Source organism: Carassius carassius, chromosome 26, assembly GCF_963082965.1.
Source record: "Carassius carassius chromosome 26, fCarCar2.1, whole genome shotgun sequence".
NCBI lineage: Eukaryota > Metazoa > Chordata > Actinopteri > Cypriniformes > Cyprinidae > Carassius > Carassius carassius.
This window is the reverse complement of record NC_081780.1, coordinates 7277274-7298302: the sequence shown is the minus strand read 5'-3', so window position 1 is coordinate 7298302 and position 21029 is coordinate 7277274. Positions and strand designations below refer to the sequence as shown.

At 35.7% G+C, this 21029-nt stretch overlaps 2 protein-coding genes across 4 annotated transcripts in view; both read right to left on the bottom strand.

Moving 5' to 3' along the window:
- Positions 1 to 764, bottom strand: part of LOC132105669 (semaphorin-3aa-like) — a 112183-nt gene extending 111419 nt beyond the window's left edge. The window contains exons 1-2 of the mRNA XM_059510951.1: positions 503 to 764; positions 278 to 321 (exon numbers count right to left, since the gene is read on the bottom strand). The gene's annotated coding sequence lies outside the window, so the exon portion shown is untranslated. The remainder of the gene's footprint in view (positions 1 to 277; positions 322 to 502) is intronic.
- A 1912-nt stretch (positions 765 to 2676) lies between these two features.
- On the bottom strand, positions 2677 to 18258 carry LOC132105667 (tetraspanin-11-like). Of its 3 annotated transcripts, XM_059510948.1 has the most exons (10): positions 18108 to 18178; positions 17893 to 17978; positions 15896 to 15987; positions 13018 to 13209; positions 11102 to 11176; positions 10793 to 10897; positions 10100 to 10258; positions 9439 to 9525; positions 7215 to 7339; positions 2677 to 3906 (listed from the first exon to the last, which is right to left on the bottom strand). In XM_059510948.1, the coding sequence occupies exons 3-9, from the start codon at positions 15980 to 15982 to the stop codon at positions 7262 to 7264; spliced, it is 783 nt and encodes a 260-aa protein (XP_059366931.1). In that variant the 5' UTR covers positions 15983 to 15987; positions 17893 to 17978; positions 18108 to 18178; the 3' UTR covers positions 2677 to 3906; positions 7215 to 7261. The 3 variants fall into 3 exon arrangements, with proteins under 3 accessions (XP_059366931.1, XP_059366930.1, XP_059366932.1); XM_059510947.1 differs by lacking the exon at positions 17893 to 17978 and having other exon boundaries at positions 18108 to 18258; XM_059510949.1 differs by lacking the exons at positions 7215 to 7339; positions 17893 to 17978 and having other exon boundaries at positions 18108 to 18257.
- Positions 18259 to 21029: the final 2771 nt, after the last annotated feature.

The window sequence follows — 21029 nt, the reverse complement described above, 5'->3', positions numbered from 1 at the left end:
CTGTTTGTTAGGTTTTTTAGAGTCTTAATTTGCAGAGGTGCCAAGGACATATCACTAATTGAACGCTGATAGCCTATTCAGATACAGAATATGACATGAATGCTGACATAAAATGTACTAGCAGATGTAAATATAAAGCACAGGCAACACCCATCAGTTAAAAAGAAGAGCAGGGCCAACAAAGCAAATCATATACAAACAATAACAAAGCAAACATTTAGTGCAATGCCAGTCTTTTGATTTCTCACATACATAATTCAACAGTTAGGTAACTTACCAGTCAGATAAAATGCTTTTATCCAGATGAATAATCTTATTAACCTGAAACAATATAAACGACTAAATGTATCAGTAGTGTATCTCATATCCCTGCACATCTGTTGCTTTTGTGCAGATTTGAATAGTATCTCATGTGTTGTTGTTTTTTAGCAGTTTAAATGGATTCTGGATTATTGTAATCCTTGGTTATCTAGTTAATTTCTCACATTTAATTATAAATTACCCTGGTTTAGTAATGAATCCTCCAGATTTCAGGATTTCCTAGCTACTGTAAGTTTGTAAACACGGGTTTAGCGTTGTATTTTGCGTATTTATTAACACTGAAACAGAAATGTCGCCACGTAAATTCGCTATGGTTTTCTTCTGACATATGAAGTAAAATGATGGTGTTTATCATAACGACGATTAACACGTTTGGCGTCGTTGTTCAATATTTTTAACGTGGGGTAAACTGCGCGAGAAAGTTAATCGGATTAAAAAACGTACGTCAATATTTAATGACGTCAGTGCTGGTGCTGTTTATGATTGGCTGCAAGTTGTTAATTGGTTTCCACGTTTAAATTTATACGGGTTTTAAAACGACATTAAAACAAAGTGAAATATGTTAAAACCTTTTACTCTAAAGAGTCCGCCTTTTGAGTTATATAGCCTACAGTTATTGAACAATTTTAAACGATTGAATGAGCATCATGGTGTGTGTGATTGTGTTTTGTAAATAAGTTATAGTATGTTTAGTTAGTTGTCTATAATATTTATATTTTTCTGCCTGCTTGGTTTTTGGTTGACTGTTTCTGAGGGTTTGTTCTGGAAGTTATAACAACTCCTGTAAATAACTGGAGAAGAGATTAATATATGATGGTAAGGCAGCACATCAAACTTAAGTGTCTTTCTCTCTCATTTCATTCCAAGGCTGGAAGGGCCAAATAGCTAAATAAACAAAGCATTTGCTGATGGATCTGTATAAATTAGCATCAAAAATTTGTTTAGGTCTATGACACACAAGAATTGCATTATGTAAAGGCCAAAGGTCATATTGTTCAGTGTACAATGTATAAACAATAATTTTACAAGTAGGCTACAACAATCTACTCAGTTGCCTAAAGCAGCATTAATGTTCGTCAATCACAATGACAAACATAATTTCATTTAATTAATTTAGAACATTGAAGAACTGACAGATGTAAAACATTCTCTCATCTGACTTAGGTTTGATTGAAAGCTCTTCTCCCTGGACGTCTGGAGGCCATCTCTCCAGGCTTCGATCCAAGAAGCAACATCTGGCACTATTCATCTCTTGCTGCGATTGCTTAGGTTCTGACACATCTCTGCATGCTGACAGGAACACACTACGGTTTCAGTTTGTGTGCAGGGCCTCTGGTCCTGGTCCCGCTGACACTCGCAGCTTTTGTTGTCTAAACGGACGTCTTACCCGAGCTTTGATCATGGCACTGAAACATTCCAGCATGTTAGATAGATAGATAGATAGATAGATGAAATTAAGCAGATAGGTGTGGCATTACTCAGAGATTTGAGCTCAGGGTGTGTGTGTGGAGCTTTATGTATCACCAGCTGTCTTTCATTCACTCTCACTTGTTGGTAATGTTAAACAGGGGTAGGGTAGGGTGTGGGTGGGTGTTGCGCTCGCTCATATGCTTTACTCAGTTATTCATGGTTTCCTGAGGAAATGACAGGAGCAGAGGGGGGATTTCAGCCACAATAATCCGCTTTATGAGTCTTGGACTTATCATATAGATGCCCTGCAGTGTAACTGCATCTATGCATTCCAATTGCATTGCTTAAAGCACACTGAGAAGTGGTTTAAAACACATTGTGCATGTGAGTGAGCAGAAAACATCTGTTGCATAAGTCATCATTACTCAACCCTAATTGAATATGTCAGTAACCTACTTATAATTGATGACAGAACAGTTAGAAATGCAAGAGGCTGCAATGCAGCTCAAGATTAAATTTATTAAATAGGCAGAAAAACGCCAATAACTCAAAAGTCTTGTTCTTATGCACACAAATCCATATAGCAATGACATTTTATGGCATCATCACAAAAAGGAACCAGGAAATGAGCTTCCTCAGATTTGTTTGCAACAAGGGAAAAAGCATTACAGATCAGATTTTTATCTGACAGAGACACAAAACAGAGACAAATTTATTGTGGTCAAATGTAAAGACAATCTGGATCTGGATATTATCCGGGTATGAAAGTTACTATCCGGATATTAGTGGCTGCATGTCAGTTGGTCTTTTCCCAAAATAAAGCACATGAGAATCGTGTGGATTTTCAATTTAAAGTTGAACATGAGTTCTTGTCCTTGAGGCAATTTATTTGTGTTCGTCTCCATCTACTGGCTACAGTACGTCAGTACAAGCAGTCAAACAGAATACGTCAACAAAATAAGTTTATTAGAAATAGATTTTTTGAAAACATACAGCTGTTTCAGATAAATCTCTACTGCCCACAAAAAGTTGCAACAGTCTTAAGGCAAAGAATTTATGAAGTGAATTCTTAATGAAAATACATACACATTCCCATATACAAATACATAACAGTTTTCAAATGAAAGATTACATCTACTATATCAGCTACTGGGATGATTAAATGCATATTTTAAATCAAAACCTACAGACTTAACGTGCAGTTCATGAGAGATGTTTTTACTGACAATGTTTTTAAAATATGCATAATCTGTCATAATCATAAAGCAATTGGATTACAGATGGTAATCAGTACAACAGAAAACAAGAATGTTACATTAAATCTTTTTCTAACCATTTTTCACCCAAATGACATTGAATTTCAATAAGGCTGATGTTGCTGTGGCAACTACATTAAGATTTTGCAGCTGTGACTTGTGTTGCAATGCAATGGAATGGTGCTCATTCTTTTCCTTCAATCAGCTGAACGTTTCATGACATGGCCCTAAATTGGAGTTCATCAGTTCAGTAAAATCTCTTACAAAATAAGCATAATATTCTGCCAATCCATTATAATGAAAATCATTAAGGCTCAAACAGCAGCTTTATTATTTTTTTTTGTGAATGATATTCAAAATGAAGTGTGATGATTGGCAAAATTTAAGACACCTGTTTATTGCAATATTAAAATATATATACTTTATTTTTTCAATTTGTAAATGATTATTGGATTGGTCTTAATGTTGGTCTGTTGTATTTTGTGCCTATAAGCAGGTTCCCACACCTGCTTGAGATCTAACAGCACATTACATAGCTATTTAAAGTGAATATGTGGTTAATAAAAATATTTTGAAATATTATAATTTACTCAAAAGTAAAAAATCTTTTATTTATTTATTTATTTTTATTCCTTGAGATCTAAATGACTACAGGGCAATATCCCACATCCATCTATTAGGATCATAAGGAGGCAAAAACACGAGCAACATTTGTCTTAAAAATGTGGCAAATAAAAGATTATAAAGCCCTTATATGAATGCAAATGCATTTGGTCATGCAGTTTAAAATGGACACAGTAGTAAGGTCATGGATGTGTGTGTTTATAGTGTAATAAAGTCATATAACATTTCCGAGTGGTCAATACGGGTCCAGTTTAATTCGCCTATGCAGGCAACAGGTGAACACCATTCCACAAATCTGAAAAACACACACAGAGTTCACTTAAAATATATCAAAGTAACATGAAAATGATGAAGATTGGTCTTGCATTTGACTAGACAAGATGGCCATCAGCCACACTTTTTTGTCTGGTGGATATCTGTCTAGTCAAATACCCGTAATATCTTGTACTGAATGAGATACTGGCAGGCATCAGGCAGCAGAACATTCCATAAAAAGAGCTCCAACAATGTCAGTCTTGAGATTTAGGATTTATTTTTTCAATTGGTTCAAGACTTCACAGGACTAGTTCATGCCAAAATAAAAATGTTCAGAAAATTTCCCTCAGGCCATCCTCCAGATGTAGAGGAGTTTGTTTCTTCATCAAACCTGATCAAAACTTTGGAGAAATGTAGCATTATATCACTTGCTCACCAATGGATCCTCTGCGGTGAATGGGTGCCATCACAATAAGAGTCCAAACAGCTGATAAAAACAACATAATATCACAATAGTCCACACAACTCCAGTAAATCAATTCATGTTTATGGACTACTTTTGCTAATAAACGGTGCTTGATGTTTGTGCATATTTCTCCTGATTCAGAAAAGATTAAATTTTTTTATTTTGTTTTACAGAGAAAGCAATATTATGGATAGAGGACTCAAATTTGAGTTAAAAGCAACAGTTTGAAGTTAAAAACAACTAAACAAGTTGTTAATTGATGGACTGGAGTCATGTGGATTACTTGTGATGCTTTTATCAGCTGTTTGGACTCTCATTCTCGCAGAAGATCCATTGGCGAGTAAAATATTTTGCAAAACTCATCTTCATTTTGGATGGCCTGAGAGTGTGCACATTTTCAGCAACTTTGGGGTGAGCTATTCCTTTAAAAACAAATATTTTAAAAGCCATGTGACAATTGTTGAAACTCTCTTCATAAAAGGCTCGGAGAGGAAGAGGGAAGCGGTGTACAGTTACTATGGAAACCGAAGTGTAAGCCAGCCGGTAGCAGTGTTGTTGTAACTGGGTCAATCAGCATGTGTGGGAGTGTGTGTGTGTGTGTGTGTGTGTGTATGTGCAAGTGTTTATATAAAGGCTACAACATGTAGGCAGATTCACACCAGTGGTAGCTCTAAAAATGAAGAGCATAAATGAATTACACATTTCCATATTTCAAAATGGCTTTTCACTTTAAATGTTGCAATGAGCCACACTCTTCAAAGGCGAGTTAATGTTGTAAATTTTTGTTGTAAAATTTGTGGCGGCATAAAAAACACCCTGAGTATATTCCTCTAGCTGTAATTTTTGGGGAAAACAACCCAAAAATATGAAGGAGATAAACATATAAGAATCTTAACAAACCTCTGCAAACTCTGTCTACAAATTACAAAACATGCCCTAAAAATATAGTGTTTCAACATCCAGCCAGGACTTATTTTTTCCTCTCTCTCTCTCTCTCTCTCTCTGAAAAAAGCTGAAGACAATCTGAAGCCAGGTCCTAGGAGGGCTCTTGGTGGGCGATCGTTTCTTCAAAAATTATGGAGCCTCTTCCTTCCCACAAACACAGAAATAAACCAGAGCTGGGAGTGCAACGCAACTCAAGTATTTCCTCGCCTTAACAATGCTTTACTTTTATGGGAAAGACCATGAACTTTAAATTGGTTAATTTGTAGTTAATTGTAGGGTAAATGAGAATTTATGGCACACCCCAGTAAGGATCTCTGGATTATGAGTGTTTTTAGAGGATTCAAATGAACCTCAGAATGGGATCTCTAATATTTATGTCACTATGTGGACTAAAAAAGGGGAAACATTCGTAGGTTAGTTCATAAAACTTTCTTATGGTACAGTGTAACTGAATGACTTTAATTCACCTAATTCAGAATGAAAAAAAAGAAATTATACCAAAGTTAAGATTGAATAATATACGTTTTTCACCTTTTCTAACCTATTCTTTAACCCATGTGAATTTCTTTCTTTTAAAGATATTTATCAGAGGTGCTCTTTTCAATACAAAGAAAATGAAAATGAATATTTTATTTGAACTTGGGTCAATAAATAAATAAATAAGGTCATTTACAAGAACCAGTTATATCTGATGTCAACTAGGCCAAACTTGGTGCAAATATGTCTTGAAATGCCAATTTAGAGTGTTTAATAACACAAATATACACAAGAGATTTAAAAACACAACCAAAAGTATCAATTTAAGCAATTGATTAGTATAGTTGAAAGGTTTGCGGTTGGAACATGAAGTCACTTATGCTCACCAAGACGGCTCAAAAATAGTAAAACAATAATATTCCAAATTTTTATGCTCATTTAAAAAAAATGTAAAATGTAATGCTATTTCTGTGATGCCAAAGATTTGAAAAAAAAAAATCCTTACTGAGGAACTTATGAACAATAATGTAAATTTGTCATAAAATGATCTTTACACATAACTCATATGTCATTAGCAAATGTAGAATATAGTTTACCAAAAAACGATATGCTTTATGCCTCTTTTTTATTATTTTTGGAGCTTAAAAGCCCCCGTCTTCATTCATTTTCCTTGCTTGGAAAAGAGCATCTTAGAAAATCTACAGAATTCGTTCCCTTGTGTCCTTTTTTCAGTTTCACTTTTAAAAAGCTTGTTCTTTTCACACAGCTCTCCTCCATGTCATAAAGCACTGAGTGAGAAGCAGTATTAATGCTGTCTGCCAGCACTTCTAATGCAACTCCAGAGGAAAATAAAGCCGGATGAAAGTGGGATTAACTGCACAGGAGAAAGGCTTGATAGACAACAAACCCAGAGATGAGACTTCATCACAATCAGCAGACCTACACAAAAAGCTAGGGTCTTTTTTCTGAGCAGATATGTTGACACCTTTAAAAGTTCTTTTTTCTAGCAGTCTGGGTCCAGAGGAAGGGATACAATAGACAGGAAAAGAGAAGCCAGAAATAGATCAGACACACTGGGAGTCCCACAGCAGGTTGTAGGTAAAAGGTTACATCAGGTAAACAGTCGACACAGTCTACTTATTCTCAAAAATAAAACATTTTTTTAGATGAACATATTCAGTTATCTGCCTTATGCCCTTATGAAATGATTTTGGTCTCAAAACACAAATGTTTAACATAATAAAATGGTATTTGGTGACATTAGTTGTTAGTTTTTGTTCATTTTTTGCCATGCAGCATTCAGCGTGTCTTGAGTAAGAATGCTGGTTTCATGCCAAACACACACGTAAGTCATACAGAAAGCATGAGGTGGACATGAAGTGACAGGAACAAGGCACGTGGACATGCACACACACACAAACACACACACACACACACGAGCACAAAATCAAACGGCCGACCTTCTCATTGCATAGCGCTTCAGGAGTCAAACATTGGCACTAGCCAATCAAACATCAGAAAAGTCTTCTTCCTCTTCTTTATAAAGCAGATAAATAAAGCAGGCAGTCAGCACTGCTCCTACCAGCTACACCACACACACACACACACACACACACACAAACAACAGATAAGAAAGATACAACCAAAAAGAAAAAGACAGAGAGAGAGAGACAAAGACAAACAAAACCAAGACAAAACAGAGACACATGCTGTAATTTAAGACAAACATTACAAATCCCTGAAATATTGTTTTTTTCAGACAACCTCAGAAAAAGATGTTCAGGGAAATATAAAAGTGTTGAGGTTATCACTTTTTTAAAATAATACTTATTTTCTGAAGTGAAATATGTTAAATGATGCTTTGTAACAAAATTAATTGTGTTTTCTAGTGTTTTATTCAGTTCAATTCAATTCTTCAAAAAGACTTGTGTTCAGCAGAAGAAAGAAATGCATACAAGTTTGGAACAACTTGAGGGTGAGTAAATGATGACTGCATTTTATTCTGGGTTAACTATTCCTTTAAATGATGAGGCTTGTGCTGTAGCTTATCAAGCTGGTTTTAAGTAGTTTCTTCAAAGATGCACTGCTGTGATTACACAGAAAATTTAAAACCAAACAATTTATTACAGTATCTTATGAATGTAAACCGATGCTCTAGACCCCTGCAGAGTAGCACTGTATTTACAGCCATAATGACACTAATAATGAAAGATCACTGAAGAGGATAAATTTAATTAGCTCTCCCTCTAGAGCCGCTTCAAGCTACACTGTGGCTTTTTACAGTAAAATCATTACATTAAATTCAGCGCAGGATTTATTTTTAGTCACCTAATCACTCCAGAGCTTCACATTTCCTGGATGTAATAACCGCATGACCAGCAGCTGAGACCTGCTATAACACTGCTCTAACATCCAGTATACTACATAGTATGTGGTACTAAGTATAGACCATACTCTACAATCTGCATACTATGCACTGCAAATTCAAAACTTTTTAGAAGAATACAGTGTTCTAATAAGTTGTTAAAAGCTAAAGGTGTGACTTTCAATCTCACATTTCTGAGTTTTTCTTGCAAATTCTGAGTTAATATTTCACAATTCTGACTACTTAATCGCAATTCTAAGAAAAAAAGTCTGAATTATAGGATAAAAACCTGCAATTTTGAGAGAAAAAGCTTTATTGTAAGTTTATAATTTGCAGTTATGAGATAGAAATTTGCTATTCTAATCAGTTGTTAAAAGCTTAAGGTAGAACTTTTTTTCCTTGCAATACTGAGAAAAAAATCTGCATTGGTAGAGAAGAAAAAAAACATATTGTGAGTTTGTAACCTGCAATATAAAATAATCCACTTTATATTATATAAGAATATAAATATAATACAAATATTAAAAAAATTACAATTTAAATATAAATCAACAATTCTAAGAATAAAAATTCTAATTGTGAGATATAAACACGTTTGTTTCTAAAATAAATAAATGTAAAAGCCAATGGAAAAATGGAAATAAGCTTCAATACCAAACAACATATAAAAACATTAAAGAGTGGGATAAACTTCTCAAAAGTATAATCTGTGGTTATTACACATCTCTCCCAGCTCAGAGAATCAATATGAGGTCGGAGCTGGACTCAGATTTCAGTGGTGTTTATATACAGAGTTTATTGAAGGGAAAAAAACAGATCAATGGCCCTCTGCACCCCTACAGTGAATGCAGCACTCTCACTGTGAGTTCTGCACTTAAAGCTAAGAGCTCTCAATCTCCCTTTCTTTCATTTTCTCAAACCTGCATGTGGTCTCCACCTATTTTTACCCAGCAGGCAGTGCTCTGTGTGACTACAATGCGTATTACCGGTCGAGGGTGAAAACAGAGTCCATTAAACGATTGCCCGCAGGTCATTGCATTAGCTATTTTAGTGAAGGCATTCATGTTATTGAACCACCTCAATGATCCATTGTTCCTACTGTTTCTCTGAGATATGCTTCAGAGTAATTGGACATAAACATAAAAAATATAATATGTAGGTTATATGCATGTTGAGTTGAGCTCAAAATAACATATATATATATATATATATATATATACAGTTAACATGTTTTAAGAACAACATGACATTGAGTAAATCATTTTGTGAGTGAACTTTCCCTTTAATTGCACAGCACACCTGAGGAGGGCGGGGCTTACCTGTAGACAGGCCACGCCTATTCCCACAGCTCCAATAATGAGCAAGTGATCTGCCAGAAACTGCTCCAGTTTAGTGATACAGCCGCCCTGTGAGAGACCACAGCACTTTTAACTCAGTTAACAGTTCCAGTTTACTGTATAGATCATGTTCTTGGTGTCAACGCGCATATGTGGATGTGTAAATTGATTTATTTTGCAGACTTATGATGAGTTACTGATTTTTTATAGTGTGATTTAATAGACAGTATCGTGGATACTGCCACAACATATCAAATACAGAGTAAAACTAATGGCCCACTAGAGGCCAGTAAAACCAGTGCTGTATTGTATCATGTATCACACCGGAGGTTGGATCCCAAAGAATGTACACAGAGAGCTTGGCAGCCGTTAACTGTAGTGTTACCTCACACTTTACAAGCTCATATATGTTACCAGTCACACCTGCTTTGCTCACAGCTGTGCTTTCTTAGTCTAAATGACTCCCAAGGGGCGTATTAAACACTTTAGGATAATTTGGTTCACAGGCATAGTGTAGTTCCCACAGACAATGAGAAAGAATCTAAGCATGTGTTTTGTAAAGCACGTTAAGTACAGATATATAAACACATGTTGCGTAAATGTTGTGTGGGGGTTGCTTTGAGGTTAACAGTATCTGACCCACCTCCACCTTGTAGATGTTCGAGGGGTGGTCTCTCATTCCACACTGAGGGGTGATGGTCTTACAGCAGCTGTCAGGGACCAACCGCTTCTCCTCTTGCGGGGACATGATGTACACACTGTGTGTCCAATCAAAGGAGTTGTTGCTCCCACAGCACTTGAACTGCAAGGTTAGGATGAGGGAGTTATGGTTTTAAAGGTATGGAGTAACTGTATTTCTGCACTTTGTTCACAGCAAGGATTTTACTTGATTTTTAGAGGTAGTACACTGTTGAGTGCATCTAGTTTGAATTAAATTAAAGTGCTAATAATAAAATAAAATATAAATAAAAAATAATACATTTATACTACATAAAAAACAAGCAAAATAAACATTATAGCATTTTATTTTTAAATAAAACTAATAAATAAAGATGAAATAAAAATTGAATGAATTAATAAAAACAAAATATTAATATAAAAAAATAATAAAATAAAAATATTACAAAAATAAAGCATGAAATAAAAGCAAAAAAAGCTAAATAAAGACATTAAAAAATATTATAAAATAAAGCTACTGAATTTCCCATCTCTAGCAGTGTTTTGAATAATTTAAATTGCATTACTATCAAAAAAACTGATTCTGAAATTTGTGTTCACAGCAAAAAAAATAGATGTGAAAAGGTCTAGAAACATGCTGGGATCTGGCGTTCCTCACATCCTGCTGTAGTCTGTCCACAGCCTGAGTGATGCTCTCTTTTCCAGGTTGGGCATAGTTCTCAGTCATCGTCTTGCTCAAGTGCTGCTTCAGCTCTTCACTCAGCTGTGAGAGACGGAGAGGAGAGAAAGACAGAGAGAAATGAACAAAAATATAAAGTGTGAGCAGTATGCAGTGTCATCTGTCAAATGTCTCATCTCACCAGTCGGGTAAAGTCCTACAACTAGATCCATCATAAAAGCAATTTGGAGGTTGGTAGAGCTTTGTTTTGTAGTAATGTTGTCTAAAAGTGTGTCTGAGTTCACTCACCGCCTGGTAATAAACGTAGGCCAGAACACCAGCCACCAACTCAATTAGGAAGATCAGAAGCAGACAGGAGAAGTACTGCAAGAAGACAGGAACCAATAAACAATACAAATATAATTAATGCACAAAAATCATACAACATCCTTTACAGAAAACAGGAAATCCACTCATTGCCACTCTATGCTATACAAATTGTAAAATACTGAGCATAAATATCCATGGGAAATACACATGAAATCAGAATTCCTATTATAGTTATTATAGAAAGTCATGAATGCCAAGCGGATGTTCTATAAAACTAAAATGTAATTAATGGGAGAAAAAAACATAAAAAATGAACTGATTGGATGAATGAATAAATAAATTAAAAAATATTAAAAAACATTTAATTTAACTTGAATTTAACTGGATTCGTTAAACGAAAAGCTAAAAGGTCGCCTAAAAACAATAAAGTAATTATGGATTTTTTGTTCAGATAATGTTTCATTATTTAGTTTCATTTGCCTTTGTCTTTATCAGTAACAATTGTAAATGGCTTCCCTCTAAAACAAACAATATCTTACAACAGGGTTGTTTATTCACACATCAACATACAACATTCAAAATGCTTCAAAATTTAACCATATTTTCTGTGTCATCGGGATAAAGAAAATAAAATCGGTTTCTAAGAAATGTCTTGCTCAGAGCTGGCTGAGGTGGAGATGCCTGACAAATGAAAATAAAAGACACAGTGACATTTTCCTCGGAAGAGAATAAAGCAATAAATGACTGAATAAGCCATCACAGTTTATTGTGGAGGGAGAGAGAGTGGGTGATAACAACCCCAAATATTTCTTGTGGTGTAATTGAAAACAAACCAAGAAACAAACAGAATTTATTTTACAATATTATACATAACTCAAACACACCATCTCTTTCTGTGAACACACTTATTTCTATTTTAATTGCACTGCGAGTACTGAAAAGTCAGTTTCCATCACTAATCTATGGTGGCTCAGTAGTGCACAACACAACAAAATCTCCACATCACAACGGAAACAAGCTGAAACATAACTAAATTAGCACAACAATGAAATTAAGAACACAACACAATGGAGACAAACTGTGTTGTGCACTGTGTTTTGACAATTTCATTGTGTTGAAAACACAAACAGAGTTTGTTGTGTTGTTCACCACTGGGCCCCATCACGTTAATCAGCAGAATTCAATATAAGCAAAGAACAGAAATATACACACAGAGACTGTAGACCGAAAAGAATAATTTAGGGCAAACAAACACAAATACTCTGTACACACACATTCATATATTTGGCAATTCTCTTCTGGAGGTCGAAAGAAAGGACAGGAAGTCTGATGTAATTTATATAAACACCAACATGAGCACAGTAGCAAATTAAATTAATTCAAGGTTATTCAAACAAATAGCGCACTGAACAGCTGTTAACCTCACGCCAGCTGTCGCGTGTGGACATTTCCCTATGTATTTTTCTATGTTTTTCCCATAATGCAATGCACTCAGATCAGACCAGCAATGGCAATATCCTCATTGCTAATTCCTAGCAAAGTGGCGCTCGTCCGTAGATTCATACAGATTCAGTGAGAGTGGGCTATAAATAGCACTGCTGCAGTGGCAGTCACAACCTTGCTTGTCTCGTTCTCTCTTTTGAACAAACACATGGTACTATCTTTTTAAAAAATGGAGAGAAAGCAGATGCCTGTCAGCTCATTTGTCACGGCTGCCATGGAGCTGTTTCTGCTTTGTCTATGGACACTCAGTGCCGCCCACCTCGACTTACAGGCAACAATAACTGAGATGACCAAAAAGAGGCCGGGATCTAGCGCAATTATATCTAATGAGTGGAGCACAATGGATAAATTGGCACAACATGATGTCCTCTCATTCATCTCTATTCTCTCACCGTGGACAGACAGCTCTTCTGCTCACGTATGACGGCACAGCAGCCCAAGAACCCAGTGACCATCACCAGCCCTCCTGCCAGGATCAGGATGTAGGCGGACACAGCGAATGTACTAGAGGCCAGCAGGCTCAGGTACTCTCCTTTATCGACCAGCGTCCAGACCCCGACACCCATCACCAGCCCCCCGCCCATCTGCAAGAGAAAACAAGCATCTCAAGATATCAGAACGTTCGCTCTAATACACATATTACAAGTATAAAGGGGTAAAATAAAATAAAATCAAAGTCAAAATGTCCTATTTAGTAAGAACGATAACATTTATCATGAGTAAGTCACAAAAATGGCTTGTTCTGAACATCCAGAACTTTATGATAAATAGGAATACACATGACAGCACACATTTTGAACCTTTCACAATGAAACATTTGCTTATTGAAGAATGGGACAGCGCACACAAACTCAGACTCACACACACACACACACACATATCTGTTTAATTCTGTTTATAATAAATAAACAAATTTTTATTTATTTACATTAATTTAAAATGTATTTAAAATATTTATGCACATTTAAAAATGACTAGTTTTGACTGTTTCTTAACAATGTGGATTCTTCAGCTGTTTGAACTCAAACATCATTCTGACGGCACCCATTCACTGCAGAAGAACCAATGGTGAGCAAGTGATGTGATGCTAAATTTCTACAAATCTGTTTGAATAAATAAACAGATTCATAAACATTTTGGATGGCCAAAGTGTAATTTTTTTGGCAAATTTCAATTTAACTTTGATTTAATTTTAAAAATAAATAAACAATTAAATAGGAATAGATTAGGTTTTTTAACAACGTGGGAAGTGGTACTGAGGGAAAAGATGAAATCAAATGATTTGTAAGCAATAACGATAACAATCTTTTAGTCAAACGATCTTTGTAAGTCTGAAAAGTCTTCAAATTAAAGACAAAAACTGTAGTTTTGGATAGATGGTTAGGGAAAAACAATGATGAGAAGGTAGCCCAAGTAAAAAAAACAATGGCGTTAATTATACACATCAAACTGAAACCCCTATTTCGAACGATAAACAATTATTTCATTGTTTGACAGGCGTGTCATTATTTAACCAACTCAAATAATCATTCATTTACCCTGGGATTTCAGCACAGGTTAATTCTACACCTGTGTAGTGCAGTGCAAAGTAAAGACTCCATTAATCTATATGCATACACACTCATTTATATGTTTCTCAGATCTATCCAAGTCAGAAACTGAGGAAATTCCAAAAAGACTCCTCCCTTCAACACTTCCAGCTCTTTCCATGACACCATCCAGTGCCAAACTCAAACAACAACTATCCCTAAGTCCCACGGTCTCTTTAATGCCCCCCTGAGCTGCTTGCATACCACACACAGTGAAGACTCAGAGTTTGAGGAGGAAATTTCTTAACAAAAGAATCTGCATTGAATGAAACACTAGAGTTAATATATTTTAGAGGTTAAGCTCCAAAGGAACTGTTCACCCAAAATTGAAAATGAGTCATTAGTTACTCACTCACCAATGTCGGTTCAAACTTGCATGACTCTTTCCCCCCCAGGCAACACAAAATGTGAATATAAAGAAAGTGAATAAGAATTTTGAGTTAGATACAGATTGAGATGCATATAAACCTCTTTTATAGTGCTTTTGTGTCCTTTTTAATATTTGAAGCAACACAACTACAAAAACAACCAGTGCATTATTCAGAACTTCTGTTTGTGTTCCATAAAAGAGAGTCAGTCATACAAGTTTGGAGTAACATGAGAGTGAAGAAATGATGACAGAATTTAATTGTGGGTGGACTATCCCTTTAAATGAGTGGATACATGCACAGGGTTGTGCATTCTGGATGAAGGTGTGGTTCTGAATCATTTCCTGGACTTCTCTTGTTTGGTCCAGGACAAATCCATCTGTCTGAAACTGCAGTAGAGATGTAACTATAAAGATGAATTTAATTAAATAATACTTCATATTGAGAAATGCTTTTGTTCAGACAGCAGGTTTGTCTTTCTCCACTCAGAAACAAAGTCAACTCTAGAGGGCAGTGTACTTGTTGAGTAAGCGGGGGGGGGGGGGGGGGGGGGGGGGGGGGGGGCTGGTGGGACAAGAGCAAGAAGATGATGGGACAAGACTCAGATTTAAATTATGATATGAACGTCAAGCTCTTTCATTCACATACACAGTTTTTCTTCCATCTCCTTGTCATTTGTCTCTCACTGCATCTGATATTTCATAAGAATGCTGCCTACAACAGAATATGGAAATAAAATGTATGACAAACAGCCTAAAATCAGCTTTTTAACTGTAAACCATTTCTTCAAACTACTATCCATAATCCGTAATATTGCTTCTTCCAGTGAAAAAAAAAATCTATCCCGTTGTGTTTGGATGTTTTTGCTTGTAAACCATGCTTGAACTGTGCATATTTCTCTCTTGATTTAAACAAAACAATGTTTTTACTGGAGAAAGCAATGTTATAGATACAGTATTGTTAATTGAAGATAAAATACTTCAAAATGGATTTATGACAAACACATAGTTTTACACTTCAGATATTAAGAATATAAGATATTAACTGATGGACTGAAATAATGTGGATCTCTTAAAGATTATTGTGACGTTTTAATCAGCTGTTTGAACTTGCATACTGACGGCACCCATTCACTGCAAAGGATCCATTGGTGAGCAAGTGATCTAATGCTAAATTTATCAAAATCTGTTACAATGCAGACACAAACTCATCTAAATCATGGATGGCTTGAGGGTGAGTACATTTTCAAGCCATTTTTAATTTTGGGGAGTGTTATTCCTTCAAGCAGCAAAGCGGAACAGAGAGAGACTCACCCAAAACAGAAAGTTGAAGACGAAGAGGAGGTACTTAAGACACACCGTGATCCAGTCGCCCTGCTCATCCTTATACAAGCTGCCCATCTCTCCTGTTGGTGAAAGAGAAAAAAACGGAGTGGAACAGAGTTGTGGCTCACTCTTTGTGAATTTACGAGGCAAAATGGGAAAAGGACAAAGAAGAGGAGGTGGGCAGGAGCGTAAACAGGCTTTTGAGAAGATGGCAGTCAAACACTGTTCCTTTCCATGACATGTTAATTAACAGCTGTGGCCTGTGGATTTCTGCCACAGACAGACGACACGCTCACGTCTCAGGGCCTAGTGTGGAGGATGTGCGTGTCAAACCAGCAGCCATGTATGGCCGATAAAATGAGGGTGTTCAGTTTGAAATGGCTAAAAAAAAAAAAAAAAAACCTACAAACAGTCCAACCCACACTGCTGGTTTGAAAAATCTTTAGGATAGCGAATGCAGCAGCAGATTAGAAAGGTGACTGACACGTTCTGTTATAAAAAAAAAAATCCCTGCTATAATGGATGTTATATCCTGGATTTTCAGAGATTTCTTTCAGATACTGAGGCATAAAGAAGTTGTTCAGAATGACTGCGAGGACATATTGATTTGCTGATCACGTGTTGTAAATGTATGGAGAAAGGCCTTGTTGTGTGTCAGTGGTAATCACTTAGAGTGGTTTTTCTAAAGAGTGCTTTTTCTAAAGGGTTATTTACCTGCACTGAGCAGATTATTTATGATGGTGATGGACACCAAGTGCAGAATTTTGAATTTGAAATTAGGATTTAGTACAAAATAATGTTTTATTCATTGCATTTGCATTTATTATTCACCTCACTGTGAGGGTCTTGCATGATAAAGACAAATTTCCTCTCATATGCATTTGACAGACCGATGGCTTTGGCTGGGATTTGGAACACATGCAGGCTTTGTGTCGTTATGGGTTACCACAAGCATTCAAAGAAGTGTTTCAAGAATTTTAAGGAAGCCAGGTCTTCTTATTTACTCCATATACTGATTTACTTAAAAAATGCTGTAGCCTATTATTGAACCACATACTGATTTACTTCAAAAGAAATATTGCATTATTAAAAAGTTTAATAAAATATTAAACTTAAACCAAACCAACAGATGTTTCTTCTTTTAATGTAAGCAGTAAAATTAGATATAGTTAAACATTCATTATACTGTTAACATAATAATATAGGTGCTATTAAAAGTAAACTTTTACATTACATAGGGCCTATAGGCTATCATTAAATGTAATGTGTCATGCGTGAACTTTATAGTCTTTTTGCAGCAAAGTGTAAGGTGTCTTAAAAACTATTTTAACAATATAAAGTAGCCTACATATAGCTGAAGAAAAATAAAATTAGCCGGTTTCCTGAGTGAAGTTTTAACATAAGTCTACCAAACCATTTTTTTGGGCTGGTCTAGTTTTGTTCGTTAGTTTTTTCCTCTCAGGGTATTAACTTCTTGAATATAATATGGGCTTTTGCTGTAAAGTATTCTTTGTGGATATATTACGCTTTACTGCTAAGAAAGACTTGGCATTTGTAAGCGTACAATTACATATATTGTCCTATTTAACAGATTTATAATGTAGCAGTTTCTCTTGGTTAAAATTAGTAACATTTTTACTGACATTATCGTGTTTTTTTAAAGGTTAAAAGAAGTTGAAAAGCGTTCTTTGGTCTATTTGTAGGCCAACAGCGTTTCACTTTCGCTCTGGTAAGTTACCTTTGTGTTTAGAAGAGTTTGCGGTTACATGTTGTTGTAGTAACGTTGAAAACGTTAAAGCCACGGATTCTTTTGATTTCTGAGCGATGTGACTAAAAAGCATGAGAAATTACTACTCTGTGCATTTCAGTTATTTCAATTTATGTTATTATCCTTCTTCCTTCAACAGCCCACATACCGTACAATGAACGCAATGGTGGTTGTCCCGGTAAAAAAGGAGACGTGGTGATTCAATGCAGCCGATTACCTTTCTTTCCTCCCCCGGACTTTGGCCTTATACTTTACCGCAAAACGCATTTTCAGTTGCGTTGATCCTGCGACACTCTTTCCGCGCTAAAGAACATCAACAAAATAAAACTGCGTGGTATGATGCACACTTTAGTTATTTTTTCTCTTATTCTGCGTTTGGGACAAGCACCAATGTCTCTGCCGATCGAGAAAGCATAGCGTGTTCAAACTTACCTTAACAGCAGATAAAGGTCTTTTCCCGGCAGCGAGGCTTGTTGGTCCGCAGGCGCTTGATCAGTCGGTGGGGGTATCGGGGGGTCAGCGCAGGATGTGAGGAGGAACTACAACTACAGCCCGCCCCTTCATTTACGAGATTAAATACAGCGAGCTGGTCATCTCCAGAGGCTGCTCGTGGACTAATAACTGTTATTAGTGCTTTTGAGTAAGTTGCTTTGTCGCATTCATTGAAAAAATCCATTGTTTTCTCTCCAAGGGTTGAATTTGAACTGGACTCACGTGATCTCCAAACGTGCAGTGCTGTTGAATACTGTAAGTAATGCCATTTTAACAGAATGCAGCTGTAAAAACCTGTTAATCTTTAAACTGTGAAATATTTAGGCCTGCAATTAAAGGGATAGTTCATCTAAAAATGACAGAACATTCCAAACACAAAATAAGATATTAGAATAATAAGAAGAATGTTGGTAACCAAGCAGTTGGTGCTAGCCATGCATTGACTTCCATATTATTATTTTTTTTCAGCATCTTACTGTTTGATTCTTCAAAATATATCTTCTTTTCTGCTCAATAGAGAAAAATAATAATAAATTATGATTTTTCATTTTTTGGGGGTGAACTACCCCTTTAAGATTTATGTAATTTAATTGCATATAAAGTTGCAATCATTTGGATTACACAGTTATAACAAACTTGATGTGTTGCATGTTTGTCAGTATGAGCCTACATAAAAAAAATAAAAAAACAGGTAAGAAACAGATGTTATCTAAAATTACATAGTTTATTGTGAATTTGAACATGTATGAACATGTCTAAAATATGGCTAGCTGCATGTGGAACAAGCTAAATAAATTGTAGTATAAATAATTTTAAATAATTTAGTATAAATTAATAATTAATTATAGTATAATTATCTTATAACATGGAGAAAGCTTATATTATTATATATCTTAAATTTATTAGTATTATTATATTTTATTCCAAATGTATTATATTTTAAGCATGTTATATTATATGAGTCAAAATCATATTATAATTCATTGGGAAATGGGCTTTTTCCCTACACAAACAATTATTTTTGTTGCAAACATGTTTCTTATTTTTGTAATAATTTGTGTCCAAGAGTGTTTTTTATGTTGTATTTGTGTTTTTTATTTAGAACATTATTTTAAAGTCATGGAAACTTTAAGAAAGTCTAGATTTGTCATAAAGATTTTAATCAATATTTTAAGTACCTACATCTGTCAATGTCCCCAAGCTGTGATGAAAGCAAGGAAATGCAGGGATATGGTAAATTATGCTTCCCAATGGATGTCAGTATTTCACATTCGTGAAATTTTTCACATTATGGAAATAATCCCGACAGTTTCTCAATGCATGCAGCTCGACTTTCTGTTGACTCTCCATTTGATCTCAAACAACACTTGTACTCTCTGTTTTTTAGTGCACAGAGATACCTCTGTTTGCCTTTCTCTTTCAAACCTCAATCCCAGTAACCCTATAAAGTCAAAACCCCATTAGGAGAACACACAACACCATAGGCAACAGATATAAGCCACATTCACCTGTCTGTGACAGTTTTCCAGCTGAAACAGCATTAGAGAGGAAATGTTATCCATCACGTCTGAATTAATGGAAATAGTCTACTGAGAGAGTAAAGAAACAATGCACTCAAAGTGAGAAATGTCATCGCTAATCTGTATTCTGCCTCTGTTAGGGCTTCTAATGGAAATGAACACAAACTAAAGTGCATTGTATTTGAGATTAGAGTTCTGCACCACGTTTTCATTCTGGAAGTCAAATCAGATGGAAATCCATGTACAAGCGGTAACATGAGGGACAACAAACATACAAACACAGAGAAGATGGCAAGAAAGTAACAATGCAGCAGTTCACAAACTTTGAAAAGGAGCTCAGCCTATTGAACTGATGTTTATCCTTTTGAATTTGTCTCATTGTGATTCCTACCTGGTTCTATCTGGTTTTCTCTACTGCTCCCGTTATTTTATTGTTGTGTCCTCATGCCATCCTCAGTTCTAAACTATGAAATGGCACTTTCATGGTGGATGGCAGGAGTTTGTGTGTATATGTGTGAACAAAAACATGACAACAGCCCTCGGGATAGTGAAAAGGACAAAAGAAACCTACTGACTCACAGATCAGAAACAACAAGGCCAAGGACAATCCTGCTGTTTCAGGACCGTTTCAACACACAGATAAAGACATGCAACCAAAAAACTAAAAACTGTTTGGTAATTTTTTTAAAGGAATAGTTCACCCCAAAATAAAAATTTGCTTAAAATCCACACACCCCCTAAGGTCATTCAAGATGTAGGTGAGTTTGTTTCTTCATCAGAGCAAATCACACTTTTTCACTAGAGAAAGCAACATGGACAGAGGACTTGTATTTTAGTTGGAAGCAATGGTTTGACATTAAAAACATCTTACGGATGGATTTGTTAAGTACAAGAAAGCAGTCTGTCGATTACATCCATTACTTGTGGGTTACTGTGTTGTTTTTCTGATGGCACCCATTCACTGCAAAAGATCCATTGGTGAGCAAGTGATGTAATGCCAAATTTCTCCAGATTTGTTCAGATGAAGATACAAACTCATCTACATTTCAAATTTTCATTTTTGGGTGAACTATTCCTTTAAGAGCAAGATAACACAACTGAAAGGAAAAGTATGTGTGATTCAAGGATTCTTACTTGACACAAACCATCTCAATGCCAGAAAAAGAGCAACAGGCTTCTGGAAATTTAGAAAATAATTAGTGTTTTGCTGTTCGCTGCCCACATTTTCTCCTGGATATGTTTTAAGCATGCATGACTGTGTGTGTGTGTGTGTGTGTGTGTGTGTGTGTGTGTGTGTGTGATTGACAGTGTATGGTGTTGTGGTGCTGTGTGCGAGTGTGTG

Excerpts from the sequence above, each read along its gene's own strand:
- LOC132105667 (XM_059510947.1), bottom strand. The coding sequence starts at position 15,982 with ATGGGCAGCTTGTATAAGGATGAGCAGGGCGACTGGATCACGGTGTGT. Across the intron at positions 13,210-15,895 it reads TCTTCAACTTTCTGTTTTGG|ATGGGCGGGGGGCTGGTGAT; the intron begins GTGAGTCTCTCT and ends TTTCTCTTGCAG. Across the intron at positions 10,898-11,101 it reads CCTACGTTTATTACCAGGCG|CTGAGTGAAGAGCTGAAGCA; the intron begins GTGAGTGAACTC and ends CGTCTCTCACAG.